Genomic DNA, 14,608 nt, shown 5'->3' with positions numbered 1-14,608 from the left:
TGGTACTTTTTCAAATAAAATTAACAATCAGCTGCAGATGTGGACTAAAACGTGGTGTGGGTTAGTTTACCCACCTTCCTGGTTTAAACTTTAGCTTTTTCTTATACAGTGTAGGTTTTCTCCATGTTATCTGATTTCCTCCCACTGTTTTAGAGTCCAAAAACATGCATTTTTAACCTCTGCCAAGAAGGTTATGGTTTTACCAGCGTTTATCTGGATGTGGTCAAGATAACTCAAAAAGTTATGGATGGATTTTAATTAAGTTTTCAGGAGGATTTATTTTTCAGGAAGAACTGGTTTCATTTTGGTGATCCAGATCACTGTTTGGATCTAGGAAATTTTTTGAAGGATTTTTTTAACACTGTTTAGTGGAGGTTTGCGTTTTTCGAGTGCTTTTCTAGTTGGTTAATTGTTTATTTGAAATTCATTCGAGGTGACAAGTTGTTTTATTTCTGTGATGAAACCCCCAAATGCCTGAACTGGTGTGAGCAGCTATAAATAACATACATGGCTTCAGATTAAAAACAAGACAAAAGACAAGACCCTGGGGAGCTCAACAGGTGTAAACAATTTAGCATAATTAAGTCACACTAATACCAAAAAAAAAAAAAAATTCAAACCAGAGACAAATATTAGGTTCCGAACTTTTTAATTAAGTTTCAGTGAGTCGTCTGGTCCCCACACATACATACATACACACAAACGTACAAACACACACACACACATTCTCGGAGTGACTCTGAGGTTTCGGTTCAACCTGGATCTACTCAGCTCCTTGGCCTCCCATCTGCTCATCTTTGTCTTTCTTCTTGTGACCAGAGACAATGTCATCGATGCGCAACAACAAGATGGCCGTCTGTAAAAAATACAAGACAACGGTACAGACAGATCAGTATCAGACCTGATCAGAATGGATCACCTTGTGACTCGAGTTCTGACCTCAACAGCGGTCTTGTAGGTTTGAGCTTTAACAGCCAGCGGCTCCCAGATGCCGAGAGCCGTCATGTCAGACAGACATCCAGTCTCTCCATCGACCCCCCAACACACACTGTTGTCCTGAGTGTGTTTGGCCTAAACACACACACACACACATTTATATAAATATAGAAATATATATATAAAAAAAAAAGTAACAATCACAGACTCCAGAAAAATACTCTTGCAACACCAAGTTTTCACTATGAATAAAGCGCTCGTATGCATACAACTTTAATTATTGACTTAATAAATAAAGTTTTCCATTACCCTCAGCGATGTCAGCACTCTAATAGTGGAAGCTCCACAGTTCTGGATCAGGGTACGCGGGATGACCTCAAGGGCCTGGGCAACAGCACGATATGGCCACTGCTCAATGCCTGTCAGAGCACGGGAACGCTCTGTCAACCGCTTGGACACTGCCATTTCCACTGCGCCACCACCAGGCAAGAGATAGGGGTCGAGCAGCACATTACGACAGACCTGCATGGCATCCTGCAGGTTCCTCTCCACCTCCTGTAGACCACATACATCATTACAGACCGAACAGATGAACCTCGCTGGTCCTGTTCTTCATCAGTCCATGGGCCAGTGTTCTCACCGCCAGGATCTCTTTGCTGGCTCCTCTCAATAGGATGGTGCAGGCTTTAGGGTCTTTACACTCAGTGACAAAGGTGAAGTACTCATCTCCAATTTTCTTCACCTCGAACAGTCCAGCCCCCAAACCGACATCTTCCTCACGAAGCTCATCCGTCCGACTGGCAATGCGAGCTCCACACGCCCTGAAAACAAACAAAAAAAAAAAAAAACCAGAATGGGTTAAAGGATAAGTTTATACTTCCAGCACCAACTGAGAAATGAGTGCAACGAAAATGAAAAAAATGTGTACCTGGCGATTCGGTTGTTGTCTGTCTTCCTCACACGGCGGATGGCGGTGATGTTTGCCTTGACCAGGTAGTGTTGGGCCAGATCTTAGAGGATACAGTTGACCAGTTAAAAGTTAACATTTTTTTCTTTTATCATACCCACTTTCTTTGCTTTTGGAATGTTAACAAGCTGTCCATCTAATTTACTAAACACTGGTGGGATGGTAACAAGGTCCTAGCTGAGGAAGACATCGATGATGGTATAGTTCAGCTGTTATACTGGGAACATACCTGAGATGCCTTTCTCAGTGAAAACCAGGTCTGGTTTGAGTCGGATGATATCCTCACAGATCTGCTGGATGTAATCTTCCTCCATCTGCAGGATCTTGGCAAAGTCTTCCTCCTTACTGATTTCTATGTCAGTCTGCAGGCACACAATATACTTTAAATACTGAACTACACATGTGTACATGTGTTACAGCACATGTTACAGAACATGTTATACCTGGCTCTCCCCCTTCTTGTACTCCAGAGAACAGTCCAGCAGGACAATTCGAGGGTTTTTGATCATCCGTCTCATCCTTGGATGAGTCACATCTTTGTTCACCATCACTCCTTTCAGGACACATGAGTCTTCAATGATACCACCTGGAACCTGTATGAAACACACAAATCATGAGAAATGGAGACTGAAGAACTACGTTTCAAATTGTCACAGAGTTTAAACCATCAGCAGCAAATTCACTGACAGAAAAAACTTTTTCTTTAGTTTGAACAGTTTAAAACGAGCAGCCATGTAAAGCCAGCAAGTGAAGTTGGTCAGGCAACCATACCTTCTCTACTTTGGCATACTTCTTGATGTCAATCTCTTTGCGTCCGTTCTCCTCCAGCTCCACTGTACGAACAGCATCAAGAGCGATGCTGCAGGCCAGTTCTGACCAGCGGCTCAGAGCTTTGGTGTTAATGGCAGAGTGGACAATTTTCAGCATCATGGAGCGGTCTGACGTGTCCACTGGGGTGCTACAAGCATAAGGGTACAATTTAAACTCATCACATTCTCAATACATTTCCTTTAGTCAACTTCTACACGAACCCATTACTGATAAATCTTTCTTCATAAACATTTATCAATTTGTTTGGCATTAAAAAGGAAAGGAGGGTAGATTATAAATAAAAAACTCTGGTACAAAATATCAATGCAAATTGTTATCTTAAGGGTAATTTTAACCAAGTGATAGTAATTCATAGAGTCATGATCACAGGTAAAACTCTAAAATGGGTTATATACCTGATTTCCTTCAGTGTTTCCAGCATGTCCTCCAGTGCCTGTCTGTAGGCACTGATGATCACTGTCGGATGCATCTGCTGCTCCAGAAACTGTTCAGCTACAGACAACATCTCTCCAGCTGATATACAGACAAGCAAAGACAGACATTAGGTCAAGTTAGACTCTTGCCTGTGAAGAGGTAGTCAGTGTTTACAGTAATATTAAAATGATTTCTCACCCAGTATGATGACTGAAGTGGTCCCATCTCCCACCTCCTCATCCTGTGTACGACTGATCTCAATCATCGATTTGGCTGCTGGATGCTGCACCTGAATCTGGTACCAATGAAATATAGGAGGTAAACAACTAAATACAAACTCACAAAAAGATAGGAGAGTTTCTTTTGGGGATATGAAAAAAAGGATACAAGTGTGTGTGTGTGTGTGTGTGTGTGTGTGTGTGTGTGTGTGTGTGTGTGTGTGTGTGTGTGTGTGTGTCTAACCTCTCTGAGGATGGCATTTCCATCATTAGTCATCACAATTCCTCCTGTGGGATCAAGTAACATCTACACCAAATAAAGAAACATGCATCATGTTATTTGTCTAGTCTACAGATATTCACTGTTGTACAACACAAAATCTGCATGTCTGAATGTGATTTGTATGTTTGGGCAAACTGACCTTCATCATGGCTCGTGGGCCGAGGCAGGTCCTGATCACATCTGCAATGGTCTGAAATAAACAACAATATTAGATAATCCACAAGGAAAGGAGATGATTGGGTTTCAAGTTATGGAAAAGTTACACCAGAGGATGTCACTTCAAGTAAGGCACTGATCCTGAGTGTTGGAAACTCCTAGCCTTTTCTTCCGTCAACAGTCAATATTACTAGGATACAATTTTGCATAATGCCAATGTAGGAGTAAACTTTATACATTTCTAAAACAAGAAAGGATAGCTGCCTCAAATGCCACAATATCAGACCAATTAGCAGACTTATCAAAGGAGACTGGATCTTTCAGGTCTTAAAAAGAAACAAGCTCCAACAAAGCCATGCAGGAGATACTTACTTTTGCAGCATTGATGTTCCCAGTCTGGACTTTACGTCCAGACTCTCTCTTCACATTCTGGTCTGCAGAGAAATAAATTGACCAAATACTTATTACTATCAGCAGATACTTCACATTAACAGTAGATGACTTGAGATTTTTTTTTTTTTTTTTTTTTTCAATTGTAATATAATTGTGTAACAGAGGGTTTGATAGGCTGGCTTTGCCCAATTATAACAGGATATTTTAAAACAAAAAAACTACCAGACTAAATTAAAACCACAAGGAGCATTGTCATTACTACATAACTAACTAAGCATAATTACTATATTTTCATTGTTTAACAGTTTTCTTTTCAATATCAGGAAAGGTTGAAAATTCATGATTAAAACACAATATTCCTCAGGGCAGTATAAATAAATGGTTGAGAACAAATCTTTGCAGAGTTCATTTCAATATGAGAGAACCCCTCTGACAATAAAAAATGTAGCTCCAACATCTTATCGCATCAGGGCACCCATCCGTGATACAATGAATCATTTGTGGGTTCATCCTCCAATATATAATACCAATATAATGGTTAGCTGACATCAGCTACAGAGTGCTCGTCAACACGCCTGCTAGCCTGTTAGCTATAATGCTGAGTAACGGGTACAAGCAGGCTTAAATTAGCATAGCATCTTCACATACTTTCCGGAACTTATATACAAGTGTCAAAGATGCTGATGCCGGATGGGTGGGTGGTATTAGCTGACTTTCTATTAGCTTATATGTGTCTATTGTATACTGTAATGAAAGATAACTATGAACTGGTATTAGGATGTGTAGTGTGGAACAGTAATAGCCGGGCTAGCACATGCTTAGCAGCTCCCGGCTTTGTGTCGTAGTCGGGCCGCTCTGACTGCAAGGAGCTTTAAAAAAACATGAAGATTTAGCACGATGTTGTCGCCATTTCTTTTTTAATAATAAATGTTTAGTTTAAAATGTACTTACTGAGCACTAAAACCTGCTGGCCGATCATTTTGACAGAGCGTGCCGGACAGCAGCAGCCTGGAAGGTTCTGGGTGGCACGAGGAGAGGGAGTGCCAGAAAGACAAGGAACAGGCAATCTGAAAACTGACCAATCAGCTAATAGCACCGGAATGATGAGCATGTGTATCAACCAATTGAGTGAATGAGCTTGAAACCTGACGGTACATCCTAATATGGACAAACTCAATTAAACAAATATGTCATTTTAATTAAACCAGCCCTGTTGTAAATAGTATCTACAACACCTCTATAGATTAAAATAACAGGCAATAAATTAAAAGGACATACTTATCTGATATATCTGTACAGGGATGAAACGAGATTGTATGGCACTATATATATATATATATATATATATATATATATATATATATATATATATATATATATATATATATATATATATATATATATATATATATATATACATATATGGGTGGCTGTTCATCCCTCAAGCTCGGGTTCTCTCCTGGGAGCTTGAGGGTCCTACGCAGTATCTTAGCTGTTCCCAGGACTGTGCTTTTCTGCATAGAGATGTCTGATGTTTCACCATGTATCTGTTGGAGCCAGTTCTCCAGTGTGGGGGACACGGCCCCACAACTATGGTTACTACTGTTGCTTTCACCCTCCAGGCCTTCTCCAGTTCTTCCTTGAGGCCTTGGTACTTCTCCAGTTTCTCATGCTTTCTCCGTTTGGTTGGCCACCACTATTTTATCTGTCTGGATCTGGAAGTCCCAGAGGACCATAGCCTTCTCATTCTCCATCACCTTGGGGGGAGTTTCCCACTGGGACTTGGGGGTCTCCTGTCCATATTCTGCACAGATGTTCCTGTACACTATGCCAGCTACTTGGTTATGGCGCTCCATGTATTCTTTGCCTGCTAGTATCTTGCACCCTGCTGTGAGGTGCTGGACTGTTTCAGGAGCTCCTTTGCATAGTCTGCACCTGTGATCCTGCATGGTGTGGTAGATCTGGGCCTCGATTGCTTTGGTGCTCAAGGCCTGCTCCTGTGCTGCCATGATTAGTGCCTCTATGCTGTCCTTCAGTTCAGCCCTCTCCAGCCATTGATAGGACTTGTTTTTATCGGCCACTTTGGTGATCTGCTGGTGGCACATCCCATGCAGGGGCTTTTCCTCCCATGATGGTTCTTCCATCTCGTGTTCCTCCAGACTCCATTGTCGGAGACATGCACTAAGTACTTCATCCCTTGGTGCCCTCTTCCTGATGTATTCATGGAGCCTTGATGCTCACTAGTCCCCGACCCCTGTCTTTGCGCTTAGTGTATAGACGCTGGAAACTGGACTTGGGATGGTACCCTCCATGCATGGTGAGCAGCTTCAGTGTTTCGACATCCATGGTCTGAGCTTCCTCCTTTGGTCATCTTATTATCCCAGCAGGGTATCGGATCACTGGCAGGATGTAGCTGTAAATTGCCCGGATCTTGTTCTTGCCATTGAGATAACTTCTCAGTACTTGCCTCACTTGTTGCAGGTATTTAGCTGTGGAAGCTTTCCTTGTAGCTTCTTCATGGTTGCCATTCACCTGTAATATGCCCAGGTACTTGTGGCTTTCCTCCACATCTGTTATCCTGCCCTCCAAGAGTGCAATGCCCTCTGTATGGATTACTATCCCTGTCTTTGTTATCATCCACTCACATTTCCCCAGTCCAAATGACATTCTGATGTCCCTGCTGTAGATCCTGGTGGTGTGGATCAGTGAGTCGATGTCTTATTTAAAAAAAACCAAAAAAAAAAAAAAAACCAGACAACCTAGTAGACAGTATTTGCACAAACTATTTTGTGACAAAAATGGGGTATTCGTTAAGTATGAAATATGACATTATGTCAAAATGTCAACTTCTCTCTGTAGTCATTTTTCTTCAGTGCCTTTGGACATAGATAAAAATACAAATAAATAAGGAAATGCAGGTTTATAAAATGTAATGCGTTCATCCTTTGCCTGCTATAAACCTTGCCAGATGTTTGTTATGCAAGTGCTAACTAGTGTGTAATAATTTAATATTTCCGATTTCCATACCGGTATTTATTAATAACACACGGTCCCAAGCTGGTAATTTTAGATGATTGAGAGGTACATAATCTCCTGGCCAGAGTGAATGATTACTGTGAAGATGACAGTCAAGTGTTTTATTAAATAATCCCAGCAGAGTAACTCTGACAATAAAAAGGCTCAGAATAGATTTCTGCATTATAAACAGTTTGTCATAAAACATAAGTCTCCACAAGTTTAAATAAATACAAAAAAGCACCAAATACAATTTTCACAGATGATTAAATAAATAATAGAGCATTGTGTTTTGCATAAAATACAATTAAATAAAAACAGTTCACATGAGACGGCTTTACAAATGAATAAATCCAATGAGGCAGCATGACATGGTGGGCAGGTACTTGGGGGATAACAGAGGAATCTAATTGAACTCAATGTATTTTGCAGGACCTTTGCTGGATGATGTCAACATGTCCTGACCTGCTGTCTCTGGTTCAAGTCCAGGGTTGTCAGCAGGAGCATAGATCATCTTGTCCCTTTATCATGATGGTTGCTGTCAACAGACCACTTGGTTTAATCTCCAGAAGTTAGTCTTCATCGATTGGTGACTGCGTTTCATAGTTCATCCCTATTCCCACTAAACACTAGATTGTGACTTGCTTCACGTTTCAAGAACTTCAGGAAGTCTTTCAGCTCGCGTGCACCCTAAAAACAGGTAGGAGACATCATATGACTAATTGACTAGAACATTTACCCACATCAGCTTGAGGGAATATAAAACTAATTGTGTTACCTGATATTGTATGGGGTCACTTTTTTTACCCACTGGAGCAAAGTAAATGGTTGGATATCTAGAGAAATGGAAAGAAAGGCCATAAAGAGACAAAACTGCTAAAATGCATTCTTGAAGTCTGCACATGAAACCCTTTATTCTCACCCTTGGACATCGTAGCCCAATGGAATATCATTATCGACAGCATTCATCTTAGCGATGACGATGTTTGGATCAGAATACAGCTGCAAAAATAGACAGAGGAAGTCCACACATGACAATAGTGAGATTGATGAGAAGATTCATAAAAACTAAAAAAAAAAAATAAAAAAATAAAAAATCAAATTCACTTATTTTGATTGATTTTTTTTAACATAATGACAATGATTCATTACAGTTCTGGTCAAAATAATTCAATTTTCAATATGATGCCAAAAAAGTAAAACATTTATAAGTCTATTAGGTATAAACCCATTTATAGCTGTCAATTCCTCTACTGACATTTCAAGCTAGTTTGATGCAATTCCCAAAAGTAATTAGGAAAAAAATATCCTTAAGATACAAGATTATTCAGCAGACAAAATCCATGTGTGCAAAATGTCTAGAGCCCAAACCCAAAAAGACCAGAATATGAGCGTAAACAAAGTACAGAACCAAGTAGATAATCAGTTCAAGATAATAGTTCACTTCTAAAACAATGAACAGTTAAAGATAATAGTTTTTTTATGTCTAAAAATGTGAAAACACTTCTAAAACAATGAATTCACAATGTTTTTAAAGATGATAACAAGAGTCAAATAGGAAAATGGTTATTTCCATTTCAAATTAACTTAACATACTAAAGTCAAGTTACCGTGTCAGCCAGCTCCCTGTACACCGGCTCCAGTTTCTTGCAGTGTGGGCAGGATGGAGAGTAAAACTGAATCAGGACGTCTTTATCTGGATTATTGATAATATCATCAAATGACTCAGCAACAATCACCTGGAGAATAAAATACAGACAGAAAAGTGTGAAAGTGTTGTTAGGCCAGAGTAGACTCCAGACATGTCACCTCATATTTCTTTCTTCTCTTCATCAAAGAACGTGTTCTTATAATGCTTAGAAACCTAAACAAAATAAAACACTTCAAAAAAACTAATATTCACCTTACCTTGACAGAGGCAGAGTTCTTCTCAGGTATGGGCTCTGATTTTATGTAACGCTTAAGACGACCAGCAAAATAATCTTCCAGAAACCTCTCCAGTGACCGCCCATCTCTCCTGAAACACACACATCTACTTTAGTAATATAATTATTGATCGGTGACTGTCATTAATGCGACCAAACTGCTTTGATGTGTCAGATTTGAAAAGGTTAATTTATCCATTTGAAATACTTATTAAGACACATAAAATGATCATGGTTCATTTCCATCTTTGCCAGATAGAGCTAACCTTAGCCCTGTTACCTACGTGAACTCCTCCCTCATGATGTACTTGTAGCCCAGCTTGGTCCGGATTGTGACAAAAGGCAGTTCTCCTCCATCTGAAGTTCCAAGACCAAAGTCATCTTCCAGTTCAGCCAAGAAGTCGTTCTTATTAGCTACTGAGAACATTAGACCCCGGTCAGTGAATTTGGATGCTACCTTCATCACTCTGGAAAAAAAAAAGAAATATGGAAGGGGCTTTAAATATACCTGGCCTCATGGTCTTCCACACACTCTGTATCACAGGGTACATATCACCGGTGTGTTATGATGTATAACCTGGGCAGGGTCATGACCAATGACACCAGAACTTTTAAAAAACTGGATAATATCTACATCTAATGACTCTTTTTGAGTTCCAGCTGATGGAGTGAGGCAAGTATACAGAGATGGGTCCCTTTCACAAAGCAGGTGTGTCTGTTAAAACATCTGGACTACAGTAAATCAGCAGGAATACACCCACAGAGATAAGCTAGAAAAAGGAGATCTGCTAAGCATTCAGATCTCGAGTCTGAAAAATCCCCTGTCATAGGATGAAAAACTTGAGACTGCCAGAGGGTGTATTCTAAAAAAAAAAAAAAAAAACTTTAAAAAGGAAAAAACACAACAGTGAGGCTTCAAGAAACTATTTCAAAGACAGGTTTTTTTTATTGATAGTAAACAAAAGCACATATAACAAGAAAGTCATTGTCAAACTTGACGCTAACAAGAGAGTATATACACTGAGAAAAAAAGGAAAAGACTTATGAGGCAAACAGGGAAACCCCATTGTTTCTTGCACCAAGCAAAGGCTGCCCAAACAAGGCATCACCTGTATGTTTGTGTCACCTAAATAACATGCATTACCTGTTTCTCCAGTAATTAGACCCTCGGATGTTGTGATGATAATCCAAGTCATAGTATGCTGTCAGCAGGTCACGAACTCTGAGACGATCTCTGTTCTCCATTGTCATGTGAGGACACAGACCGTAGCTACACAAAGATAGATTGAGAGTCAGACAACCAGAAAGAGACACAGTAGTTCTTATGATGCCCATCAGTTGCAGCTGTAGTAAATGAAGTAAAAGATCCTCACATGTGATCTCTGATGAAGCGTCTTAAAGAGCTGATGGTCAGATAATCTTTGAAGACAACAACACTGTTCTCAAATGAACTGGCCAGTCTGGGAGGTCTGAACAGCAGCACACTCCTGAAAAGGTAGTGACAATACACATAATGTTTGCAACACACATCAGGAAAGCACACAGATGATTTTGAACACTTAATTAATAACATTCTTTGTGAAATGAAAAAAATAAAAGAAAGACATGAAGCAACAATATAAAATGTAATGGGTACATAAATGTGCATCTTAAGACAGAAATTATATTTTTTTAACACAATAAAACAATTTGTTACAGTTCTCTTGTGAATTATATATAATTCTTTAACCTACTCAGAATCAACGCTGTGCTCCTCAGCTATCTTCAGATCAGTGATGTGAGCAAATCTGAACTGTTCTCTTAAGAGACCTGCAGCCTTCAGAAACTCAGCCAAACGGGAGCTGTCAGGACCTGAGAACACGCCTGACATACACAGGCACACATACAAAACATGACATAGCAATGACAGCAAAAGTGATTTTTAACTCATCAAATTTGTGTTCACAGTAACAATCCACAAGTCATGTATGTCTTATGGCCTTTCAGGTCAACAAGAACGTAATAAATCCATAACAACCTGGAAGCCTGAGTTTTGTCTGAAAGTAAATCTGTGTTACATCCTACCAATGATGCTGGCATCATAGTTGTTGACAAAGATCTGGAGGTCTTCTTTAGTCTTCAGATGAACTGAGTCTGGACCAGACTGCTTCTTCATGTAATAATAGATTCCATCTGAATGCATGCATACATATGTAAACATACATGACTTTCAAAGCAATGATTTTATTTGTGTTTTTAATTTATTTTTTTGTCTCTACCTGCAGTGCGGGGTCCATCATATGGAGCAGAATCTTTGCCATTCCTGAAAATCTTCAAAGTAGGATAACCAGTGACCCCAAACCGTCCACAGGTATCAGCGTTAGCCGTACAGTCTACCTGGGAAACAGGTGAGATATTAACAAGATATTTATTTATCTGTAAATGGTAATAATAGTGATAATAATAACAATGAAATTGCTTAGAAGAAAAAAAAAAGCTGATGGCCTGAGTCTTATCAGAAGAAGCACTGAAACTGAAAAGCAAATTTTGGAGGACTATGTCTCAGTCTATTTTTTAAATAATGTTCTATCGGCCCTCGATATGCAAGAAGGTTAGTGCATGTGATGTATATGTCGCAAAGGCCAAGTTGTCTACATAGGAAAAATGGAGCTGAAGGGTCCTCAAAAACAAAATTAAACAATACTGCATGAAAAATGCAAAAGGTCAATGTCTAAATGTATGTAAAGTGCAATTAAGACATTATGTAAGAAGAAATGGCTCGCAAAGATTTAAATTAACAATAGTGTGTGCTTATATGTTGGTTAATTACTGTATGTCTGTTAAAATGTGTTAAATGTGGGAACCTTTATCATTATGTGTTTGTAGGTGTATGGATGAAACTAAAGATGTGTAACAGTAAGTGCTTTTCTGAACTTTGACAGACCCTGAATATGTGTGTCTCTGTGTGAACAAGACATTATACATTGGTAATATTACAATCCATCATGTAAGAAAGAGAAGATTCCTTGTTTTTAAACCTTGAAATTTTCTTCATTCATACAAACAGCCCACTATATAGAAAAAATAAAGAACCATTCAGTATTGAAATGAATTAGATAAAACTACGCAGAAGGTGTAAAGGCTGAAAGTATTTGAACAATTAAAAGATTATGCCATTAATTTAAATGCCAGGAAAATTGCAGAAAAATGTAATATATTTAAAAATCAAGAAATATATAAAATGTAATACAAACAGAAATCTCCTTTAAAAGGGAAAGAAAAAAAGAAAGAAAGAAAATAAACATTTCTTGGCTACACGAAAAATGAAGAGAAAAAGGGACACAATTATAGGAATTCACACACGCAACATTCAAGATAAATACCTTTGCTAACTGAACGGTTCCTTTCAGTCGAGTTGCTGCTTTCTCAAACTCAGGAGCTAATTTCTTACAGTGACCGCACCTGAAAACAAAGAGAAATAAACATGGAGGTGAAAACATGCAGTTATAAATAAAGGCAGAGGGTAAAAACAAAATATATAATATATAAGTAGAGCATGACAGGGGAGGTGAATGATGGGAAGGAGTAATGAAGGAGAAATAGAGGAAAGAACAGGAGAAAAGACGCAAGGTGAGATAGATGACAGGAAATAAACACTAAAACGATCTACAATACAGCCAATACTGCGAAATACGCGTAAAAACGAGTAAATCCAGAGCTAGGTGTGGAAAACTGATACCGCTTCTTTACCATGGAGCATAGAACTTCACCAGCATGGTCTCGTGCTCTGTTGCCAGGTAGTCGAAGTCCGCGTCCCCGAGCTCGAGAACGTCTCTGCGCAACGACGCGGCTGCAGGAAAGCGAGACATTAGCGCTAATACGATGGCGAGAAGCAAGCGGACAACCTTCACCATGACTGAGATAAAAGAGGTGCGGAATTACACAGAGAAATTAAGAATACGGATAAGCATAATATTGAACGGGTAAGACAGCCGATTGGTGAAGTGCCACGATATATTGACAAGCCGTTTTCCGGTTGTAATTTTCAAAATAAGACACGTCACACTAAGGATTGGTGGTAAATATTTCAGATTTCATTGACAGGAACTCTTGTACCTTTCTAGAATCATCCCATCTAAACTCTGAAATCCTCATTGCACGACACAAAAAAAAGAATACGCACAGTTTATAATTTAAAGGTGAAATCATTTACTGATATTTTGAAGATATGCTCATCGTAATTCTGGTAGTTTCCTCTAAATTGTGACCATCGGCTTTCTCTCCAGCTGTCAGAAGAAAGGCGGGACACGCAGAGAAATACATGAGCGCTGCTCAATGATTGGTTCAAAAACAGGTAGAGGTGATGCGATGTAATCATGCTATTAGTCACGTCGCCTGTCAATTTCAAATCTCTGCTTCGCTCTTTTTTTTTTTTTTTTGAATGAAAGTCTTTTCCATCTAATTGGTGATCAACGCAAACGCTTCTAACAAAATTTAAAACAAACAAAAAAAAAAATGCAATTAATTAGCAATCAACTTCAATGTATGCCAACTTTATATAATTATTTAGCTTTCAATTATTTTTTTAATGAAGACAAAGATCTTATGAGCCACTTTTCACTTGCAAAACTTCCAAGCTCTTAACAATTTTATTAAAATTAGCTCTTAAGGACGGTGATCTGTTCATGTTCAGTGATGCATAGAAATAAACAGCGGAACAGCTTTAGCACAGTAAAAAAGGTATTTAATAGAAGCCAATTTTAATAAGTTCATATTCAATATGAATAAACATTTCAACAAAACCTTCACAGAATGTTGATGCTTCCTTCACAAACATACAAATAAAGCTCTAAAGACAAGAATATTCAAGCAATTTAACCCCCTAAGCATTGCAGGAAGAAAAATGTTTGTTTACATATAAATAAGTCTTATTGCCAATCAGCTGTTTGTGGAATTTTACCAAAAAAAAAAAAAAAAGACCCAATGTTAATGGTGACCATATTTTTCAATAAAAAAACTAATTTTTTACTTGTGATAGCTATTAAGTTAAGCCTAAAACAGTTTAAACTTTCTGAATTACTTAAAATGAAAAGATAAGCAACTGAAGCCAAGCTGAAGTGTGTCGACTCATGCAGCACATCATTGCTGTCCGGGATGGCCTCAAGAGCCGCAGATATGTCATGCAACTTCAGCAGACTAATAGGTTTTTAAGTTTCCTTCAGACTTTGAGGATCTAGCTGCAGCAAATACACTCAAACAAACCTTGTTATTGAGGTCACTTTAGATAAATTAATACATTACTACTTAATATAAATATGTACTGACCAGCCACCTACACACAGGTGATAGATAGGCAAAATGGAAACAAAATATTCTGAGCTTTAGATTATCTCTGAAGTCATAGTGGGTGAAACCTATAGCAGAAATTAACCAATTGTGGGGTATTATTTAATATATTGGTACTCTCACTGGTTTCTTCGGTGAATCTCGA

At 38.7% G+C, this 14,608-nt stretch overlaps 2 protein-coding genes across 2 annotated transcripts; both read right to left on the bottom strand.

The window, feature by feature from the left end:
• Positions 1 to 632: 632 nt before the first annotated feature.
• cct3 (chaperonin containing TCP1, subunit 3 (gamma)) lies at positions 633 to 5,238 on the bottom strand. The gene is made up of 14 exons (XM_079258388.1): positions 5,150 to 5,238; positions 4,178 to 4,239; positions 3,789 to 3,839; positions 3,611 to 3,673; positions 3,347 to 3,443; positions 3,130 to 3,247; positions 2,675 to 2,861; positions 2,347 to 2,496; positions 2,133 to 2,265; positions 1,865 to 1,946; positions 1,577 to 1,757; positions 1,246 to 1,491; positions 940 to 1,071; positions 633 to 856 (listed from the first exon to the last, which is right to left on the bottom strand). Exons 1-14 carry the CDS (start codon positions 5,175 to 5,177, stop codon positions 764 to 766), a joined length of 1,623 nt encoding a protein of 540 aa, XP_079114514.1. The 5' UTR covers positions 5,178 to 5,238; the 3' UTR covers positions 633 to 763.
• A 2,248-nt stretch (positions 5,239 to 7,486) lies between these two features.
• On the bottom strand, positions 7,487 to 13,031 carry pdia8 (protein disulfide isomerase family A, member 8; the record flags this gene model as incomplete). Its single annotated transcript, XM_079258874.1, has 13 exons — positions 7,487 to 7,903; positions 7,992 to 8,049; positions 8,136 to 8,215; positions 8,824 to 8,952; positions 9,122 to 9,230; positions 9,423 to 9,605; positions 10,283 to 10,408; positions 10,512 to 10,625; positions 10,872 to 11,001; positions 11,203 to 11,310; positions 11,397 to 11,514; positions 12,501 to 12,579; positions 12,868 to 13,031. 13 exons carry the CDS (start codon positions 13,029 to 13,031, stop codon positions 7,814 to 7,816), a joined length of 1,488 nt encoding a protein of 495 aa, XP_079115000.1. The 3' UTR covers positions 7,487 to 7,813.
• Between the last annotated feature and the right edge of the window lie 1,577 nt (positions 13,032 to 14,608).

Source organism: Telmatherina bonti, assembly GCF_933228915.1.
Source record: "Telmatherina bonti genome assembly, chromosome: 19".
In the NCBI taxonomy this organism is placed as follows: Eukaryota; Metazoa; Chordata; class Actinopteri; order Atheriniformes; family Telmatherinidae; genus Telmatherina; species Telmatherina bonti.
Note: the sequence above shows the minus strand (reverse complement) of the source record. Positions and strands in the feature narration are given on the sequence as shown.

What these genes read in the sequence shown, in the direction of transcription:
- cct3 (XM_079258388.1), bottom strand. Translation starts at nt 5,177, where the DNA reads ATGATCGGCCAGCAGGTTTTAGTGCTCA. An exon ending in CCAGCAGGTTTTAGTGCTCA is followed by an intron (nt 4,240 to 5,149) that starts GTAAGTACATTT and finishes ATTTCTCTGCAG; the next exon opens with ACCAGAATGTGAAGAGAGAG. An exon ending in GCCCACGAGCCATGATGAAG is followed by an intron (nt 3,674 to 3,788) that starts GTCAGTTTGCCC and finishes TATTTGGTGTAG; the next exon opens with ATGTTACTTGATCCCACAGG.